The sequence below is a fragment of the Myotis davidii genome, unplaced genomic scaffold (genome assembly GCF_000327345.1).
Source record: "Myotis davidii unplaced genomic scaffold, ASM32734v1 scaffold289, whole genome shotgun sequence".
In the NCBI taxonomy this organism is placed as follows: domain Eukaryota; kingdom Metazoa; phylum Chordata; class Mammalia; order Chiroptera; family Vespertilionidae; genus Myotis; species Myotis davidii.
In genome coordinates, this window is record NW_006299717.1 from 1,583,163 (window position 1) to 1,591,268 (window position 8,106).

General features: G+C 38.6%; 1 protein-coding gene across 2 annotated transcripts in view; it reads left to right on the plus strand.

Moving 5' to 3' along the window:
- The window catches only part of BTBD9 (BTB (POZ) domain containing 9), a 444,722-nt gene that overhangs the window by 67,157 nt on the left and 369,459 nt on the right, over nucleotides 1–8,106 (plus strand). For both annotated transcript variants that reach the window (XM_006775885.2, XM_006775884.2), the window contains exons 5-6: nucleotides 3,871–4,090; nucleotides 7,874–7,905. In XM_006775885.2, the coding sequence (XP_006775948.1) occupies nucleotides 3,871–4,090; nucleotides 7,874–7,905 (252 nt within the window). The remainder of the gene's footprint in view (nucleotides 1–3,870; nucleotides 4,091–7,873; nucleotides 7,906–8,106) is intronic.

Consider the following 8,106-nt stretch of genomic DNA (forward strand, 5'->3'; position numbering starts at 1 on the left):
CCCCCTCGTTTTTTTTTTTTTTTAATTCTGGGCCAGCTTTAGCTTTGAGGCTTGGCTCCAGCTCTTAGGCCTCCGCTGCTTAAAGTATGTTTCTGGCCTTTGCTTACAATGTTGTGATCCTGCTGGCTGAAGCCCGGCACTAAAGCTGGTTTCTGGGATTTTGTTTAACTTCTATATTTGTAACATAGTCGCTTAGAGTTGCAGCTCAGAGGCCGGCAGCGGCAGGTGGGGAGAACGTTGGTCCTCCGTCACTGAAGCAAGCAAGCCTCGTGTTAGTTTCAAGCTGCCTGGCTGCCGGCGGCCATCTTGGCTGGCAGTTAATTTGCATATCTCGCTGATTAGCCAATGGGAAGGGTAGTGGTCGTACGCCGATTACCATGTTTCTCTTTTATTAGATAGGATAAGAATATTTATGGTTTGAATTATTTTATTATGATTTGGATTTTCTCATGTTTACCTTTTGTGTTAAATTTATCATTTAGCCATAGGTTTTGTATTTTTATCCTGTGAGTTACTCTGATTATAGTTACCATGAGAGAATTGCCACTGTAAATGTTGCCTGTTTTGAAATGAAAGATACTTTTGGGGAATCTGTATCAAAAACAGAAAAGTTCTCAAGCACTCTTGAAATAAACTTCAAAAGACTACTTAGACTTCTGGTAGAAGTTTCATTTCAAATTTAGACCTTTTGTCACAGTCCCTTGAAACTCTTGTGCGTAGTATGTTATTCCTAGCTTGATAAGTGAAGAAGCTTATGTTTAGAGAAAATCAAAGGGTAATGCAGTTTCTGAATCTGAAAGCTTGAGTTCCCCCTTTTGTTGTCTTGGCCCTGACTAGTGGTGTCAGAACTGGAGGAGGTGGTTTCAGTGGTCGGTAGCAGCAGACTTTGGACCAACCTCTCATGCTCAGCTATAAGGGATTATTCAGGTTTCTTCTTACCAACAAGTTGCACATCATTGATATTTGAAAAGCACAAATTTGAAACTTTTGTTTGTTTGCTTCTTTATAAAGTGCTTCATCTCTAGATTGGAGTTGTCAGGATGCAGGCCTTTCTGTCTAGTTCACTGAGCTGGTCCTAGACACTCACATGGTATGGGGTACAGAACAAGTCCACAGTAAATATTTTGTGACTCATCAGACTCTACACTTATATAGTACTTTAGCATGTACTTATACAGTACTTGTAGCATGACCTTCACAGTAATCTTGTGGGCAGTTGGGCAAAGTGTTATTTTTAGATGAGAAAACAGATTCACAGAGACCAAGTGGTTTCAGGTAAAGCCTGAGTCTCAAGGTTAGGTTTTCTCACTTTGTCTAACTTTTAAAAATATATCATACTATCTGTTTCTTTCCTCTCGACTTAGGTCACCTTAGAGGGAAGGGGTTAGAAAGAGGGGATAAGTATGTCCTTCCCATCAAATACTGTTCATGAAGGAGGTATCAGAGCAGGGCCCCTGAAGACAGACTGCCTGGTTCTCATTGTGGCTCTAATACTGGCCAGCCGTGTGACCTTGGTCAGGAAAGTCCATCTAAACTCCTGCCCACACTTCCCGATCTGCAAAATGGATGTAGTAGTAATATTACACTCCAAAGGATTTTGATGAGAAGTCAAAGGAATTAATAAGGTTTGTTAAAGAAATGAAAAATAAATATGAAGAATATGTATGATTACCATGAGCTAAATAGAATTTAAGTTATAAATCTGAGGCACTTAAACTTCTGGTGGTAAGAAGTTGAGCGGGACTAGGTTTTGTTTGTTTTGTGTCTGAGTTGCCTTAGTCTTTGCAAGTTAACTAAAGCCATCCCAATTGCATTCCAGTTGCACTTAGTGTCTCCCAGAGTCATTCTCTTACCTGTCTTCATTTGAAATTTTTTTTTAAACTCCACATTTTCCAAGTGAGCTGCAATAATGAATTACCCCCTTTCCCTAAGAACCTAATTATGGCTCATACTTGAGTCTATTCAAATCACATAGCCCAGATGTATACATACTATGAGGCTTCACTATTTACTAGTATTTACTGTGTGTAAACTTGCTTAGTTCTCTTATTGTTGCTTTAAAAATTATGGCTCATAATAACAACAGCAGTCTTTTCTTAGAGTTTACTATGTGCTTTGCAAACATCATCTCATTTAATCTTTGAAACAAAAACAAAAAATGGAAACACCTGGGGGATAGATACTGCCCTATGGAGAAATTTAAGTTCAGAGAAGGTAACTTTCCCAAAGTGACACACTCGGTTAAAGGTGGAGCCCCACTATTTAAACTCTGACTTTGAAGCTCAAGCTCTTGATGTCTACTTTATGCTGCCTCAGGTCTCTCCATGGAGAGTGTCGGTTTTAGAATGTTAGTTCCTGGAGTATGGGTTCCAGATCTGTGAAGCAAAGTGTGCATAGAGGACTTCAGAGTCTCAAGGACAGTGGACACTTAATAAATCTACTGTTGGGAAAGGGAGAGTGTTTAATTATAACCACAATACTGACTTTGATGACAGACTATCTGAATTTTCATTTTTTAAAATACTCAAGTGAAAAAAATATATCTTGTTGTAGATATATTTTTGTTTTTCAGCTAGATCGATTGATTTAGCTCATCCATGTATGACCAATAGCTCTGTTGTATTGGAACCTCTCTTTTTCTGTTATTTATTGAGATGTCTGACTTGTCTGCTCTGCTTTATACATTGTGCTCAGTCCAGATGGCAGGTATAGGTCATCTTAGATCATCAGACTACAGCCCGCGGGCCGGATCCGGCCTGTTTGAAATGAATAAAACTAAAAAAAAAAAAAAGACCGTACCCTTTTATGTAATGATGTTTACTTTGAATTTATATTAGTTCACACAAACACTCCATCCATGCTTTTTATTCCGGCCCTCCAGTCCAGTTTAAGAACCCATTGTGGCCCTCGAGTCAAAAAGTTTGCCCACCCCTGTCTTAGATTAAGCATTTCAAACTCAAAGGCTAACACGGGCTAAATAAACAGGTTTAAGTTTATGTGGGCTGCAAACAAACAAAAGCTTCAGTTTTCATAGAAAATGAAATTTCAATAGAGACATGCTGAATACAAAGGGCTGAAATAAATGAGTAATTGTTAACAAAATAATAGAACATTTTAATAAAAGTTAATATTTTTTCTTGAACATTAACTTACTAGATACTAAATAACTGCACAAATTAATAAGTGTAACACAAATAAACCTATTTTTCTTGTTCTCCAAAAGTGAAATATTTCTTGTTGTGCACACCAAACAAGTCAGTACAACACTAATGGCATGGCAATCGCTGCTAAAATATTCGCTGCTACTATTAGTGGAGAGAAATGGTGCGCCTGCGTGTAAGGCGCATATAGGAAATGAATGCAACATGATTATAGTTATCAGTCATTAGCGAATGTTGTAGTTTGTTGTTAATAATTATGTATAACAGGACATTGTAAAAATTAAGTTAGGAAATTTTTATTAAAACGTTTCTTACATACCTTTATATTGGCTGGGCCACAAAAAATATTCGTTGTGGGCCTTGAGTTTGACATGCTTGTCTAACATGCTGTTTTTGTCTAGTACATATTAAATTGAAACTGCTAATAGAAAGAACTGAGCAGAGCTGATTGTTTGTGCTAGTACATGTGTTTTTTCTAGTATTATCAACTTTTTCTTAATAACATTAGTTCCAAGTAGTTTGTGGCTGTGATGGTGCCATTAAATTTAATCCTCATAGACTCTGCATATCTTTTATTTTCATAAGCTTGTCTCTGCCATTTTAAATTAAATATACATACTAGAATCCTAGAATTTGCTTTTTCTCCCCAAGCTACAGAGTAATTTCATAACTAACCATTAACCTTGCTTTTTTGTATTTTTAACTGTAGTACCAGAAGAAAACATTGCAACTATGAAGTATGGAGCCCAGGTTGTTAAGGGGGAGCTGAAATCTGCCTTACTAGATGGTGATACTCAAAATTATGATTTGGACCATGGATTTTCCAGGCATCCAATTGATGATGACTGCCGTTCTGGCATTGAGATTAAGCTAGGCCAGCCGTCCATTATCAACCACATACGGATACTCCTGTGGGACCGAGACAGCCGGTGAGTCTGTCTGACTTGGAGAGAAACGAATGTTGTGTTTGAGTGAGATGACAACTGTGTGGTCATCTGCTTTGGTTTTTCAGATTTGATGATTTATTTCTTTGTGATCACTTGGCTCTTTCTCTTAAAGTTTTGTTCTGAGGAAAGAGTTAAAGGGTTTATTCCTTTAACCCCCCCCCTTTTTTTTTCCTTTTCTGCTTATCAAGTAATGAATATAGTTTTTTTGTGGAAAACAGAACATAGAAAATTACAAATAAATAAAAATTGCTAGTGATCTCACCACCCATTATTAATCTGTATATATCTAATTAGTGTTTTTGTTATGCATAGTATCTCTCACACATACACAAAACAGAAACCAGAGCCGCCTTCCGTCCTCTGTCTTCGTGGCCCTGGCTGGAGCCGCCTTCCATCTTATGTCTTTGCGGCTCCAGCTCACCTTTAGTCTTCACTCTGCCTGTTGGAGCCTACGTAGGCAGATTAACCGCCATCTTTGTTGGCGGTTAATTTGCATATCATGCTGACTAGCCAATGGGAGGCGTAGCGAAGGTACGGTCAATTACTCTGTTTGTCTATTATTAGATTAGATATAATTTTATTGATTTCAGAGAGAAGTTAGAGGGTGAGAGAGAAACATCAATGATGAGAGAATCATGGATCGGCTACCTCCTGCTTGCTCCCTACTGGGAATCGAGCCTCCAACCCCGGGCATGTGCCCTGACTGGGAATTGAACTGTGATCTCCTGGTTCATAGGTCAACATTCAACCACTGAACCACACTGGCTGGGTTAACTTCACTTTTTAATGAATACATTGTGAATATTCTCTCCTTTAAAAATATTCCCCTAAAATGTTACTTTATATCAGGGATCCTCAAACTTTTTAAACAGGGGGCCTGTTCACTGTCCCTCAGACCATTGGAGGGCCGGACTATAGTTTAAAAAAAAACTATGAAAAAATTCCTACGCACACTGAACATATCTTATTTTGCAGTAAAAAAAAAACAAAACAGGAACAAATACAATATTTGAATTTGCATGTGGCCCGCGGGCCATAGTTTGAGGACCCCTGCTTTATATGGTTATCTGGTATTCTACCCTATGCGTTTCCCATTACTTATTTACTTGATTCTGTACTTTCGGATGTTATAACAATAAATGCATTTTATCGTATAGATGAAAAAAATGTTTCTTAGTGTGTGGATAAATATCATCTTCAAAAGAAAAGAAATTTGTGAAGAAAATTTGGTAGACTCTAGCCTAAGAATCCACCCAGTTTGGCAATAGCTTCAAGGTTCTGTCTTCCTTCTAGCCTTTCTGATACCTTTACCCACTGTGGTTTCTAGGGTTCAGCCATGATGGCCAAAGTTCCAGAGCAGTATGGGTGACCAAGACCTGAACTGTCTCTCTCATTGCTGCTTATCATTAACCTAAACCCTACATTCCAGAAAACTGATGTGCAGAGAGTCTCTTAGGCCCTACTCATGCCTCTTTGAGTCTGGGCATGAAGGGCGTAATAGTATTGGTGATGATACCCTGCAAATCTTTTTAACTTTTTAAATATATTTTTTATTGATTTCAGAGAGGAAGGGAGAGAGAGTGAGGAAGATAGAAACATTAATAATGAGAGATAATCATTGATTAGCTGCCTCCTGCATGTCCCGCACTGGGGATTGAGCTCGCCAACCTGGCATGTGCCCTGATTGGGAATTGAACCATCACCTTCTGGTTCATAGGTCGATGCTCAACCACTGAGCCATCCCGGCTGGGCTACCCGGCAAATCTTGCAGGTTAGTTCATTTCTCTCGTTAGCACCATTGGCCACCATCCTGGCCTTTTAGGCCATTTGAGCCAAGAATGAGAGAAGCTTTATGAAGTGGGACTCAGCATCTCCCATACATGGGTCTTTGAGGTCCTGAAGTTATCTCTATCTGTTTTTTTAAATTAAGAAGATTTCTGATACATATCTTGTTGGATATAACATGGTGTTTAGTTGGCAAAATGGAGGTAATTCACATGTCATTTCTAAGAGTGATTAATAATAGTATAATAATAACATATAGCACTTTCATTACTGTTATGTAGTATGCACTGTTATAAAAGCTTTACATATTCTCATTAGTAATGAAATTAGTATAGAAATTATAAAACATGAGTATGCTGAAACTGAAAGTAGTTATCATTGTTTCCATGATATTAAATATTTATAGGCCACTTGGTTTTACTATTTGCGTCACATTAAGTTTACCACATGGCCATTCTTTTCTCACAGAAGTTGTTATCATTCTAAGCAAAGGTGAAAAATCCAGAATCTTAACCAAAAATGATTCTGACATGTGTTGTAAAATTATATCCTGCATTTCTGATAACCCAGAGAGGTTCAATAAAAGGTTATAACCAGTTTGAGACTGAGCAATAAAATGAATGGGAGGGAGAGGACAGCAGAAAATGAGGGATGACAAAATAAGCTGACCTTTTCTGGTCACAACTGTTGGTTGCAGGCTGACATTTATGGTCACCTAAATCTTCTCAGATTGTTCCTGTTGATATTACAGAACAAGTAATAACTGCATCTCAAATTTAAATTTGGCTCATGACAGGGGAATATAGATTTGTTCAATCTGGGACTAGCATGGAGTGGTTCGGTGTAGCTGACTAAGGGAGGGTGATAGGCTATTTTCATTACTGCCAGGTTATTAGCTGCCAAATTTTAAGTTGTACCCAAAAGAAACATGTATTATCTCTTCACCCAGGTCATTTATTTTTCTGCTGGCTGCACGTATGTGTGGGATGGTAGGAGGCTGGGAGGGAGTGGGAGATCAGCTGGCCTCTGGAGAAACACTCCAGTTGGCTTTCCTCCTGAGAGTGCAGGACTGAGCTCCCAGGCCGGGAAGGTAGAAGGAGAAGGCACACCTAACTTCTATGTTCTGTCCTGTCTTTGTCACGGCCTTATTAATCTGCAAATATGGTGTGAGCAGGCCATCCTGGCTCTGTTTGAAAAGGAACAAATGTCTTCCATGCCTATGTGTCAAGCACTGTGCTAGAGCCTGGGTATATGGAAATACATATGGCATGATCTTTGTTCTTAAGCAGCTTGTGATCTACTAAAGTAGACATACATGCTGAGAGACAATTTTAGTACATTGTGGTGGATGCTATAATAGGGGATCTATATAGATTTCATCATTATCCACATTTGATTATTATGTAGAAAATGTAATTTGTGAAGATTGTGTTTTTTTGTGACTGTTAATGTTTTATTAAAGTACTAGAGGCCTGGTGCACAGATTCGTGCACCAGTGGGGTCCCTTGGCCTGGCCTGCAGGAATCAGTCTGACATCCCCCGAGGGGTCCTGGGTTGTGAGAGGGCGTAAGCCAGGCCGAGGGACCCCTCTGGTGCACGAATCCATGCACCAGGCCTCTAGTATGCATAGAAAATATTTTGTTAATCTCTTCCTGCTCTCCCCCCTTTCCTCTGAGATTCATTAGTCTGTTCCATGTTCCATGCCTGTGTGTTGAGCATCTGCCCACGGTGGTCAATGCACATCATAGCTACCAGTCGAATGGTCACTTAGGCTTTTATATATATAGATAACTCTGTATTGTTATTTTTATTTTATTGTTTAATTTTTAATTTAATTTTTAAAAATTTTATCTTTATTATTGAAAGTTTTATAGACATCGCCCCCCCTCCCCCCCCATTGACCTCTCCATCCTGCTCTTGCCCTTTGTATTGTTATTTTAATATGGTCCTTTTTTCTGCCTTTTTCCTTTTGACTCATAGGTCTTATTCATACTTCATTGAAGTGTCCATGGATGAACTTGATTGGATCAGAGTGATTGATCATTCACAGTATCTGTGTCGTTCTTGGCAAAAGTTATATTTTCCAGCCCGTGTCTGCAGGTTAGTTCTCATGTATAATAAATTATTTTGTTGTTTATTCAAGGAGATTTGGGCTTTGACAAGAAACAGATTACATTTTTGGTCTTATAGAAGAGTTTTTTAAAGTATCACTT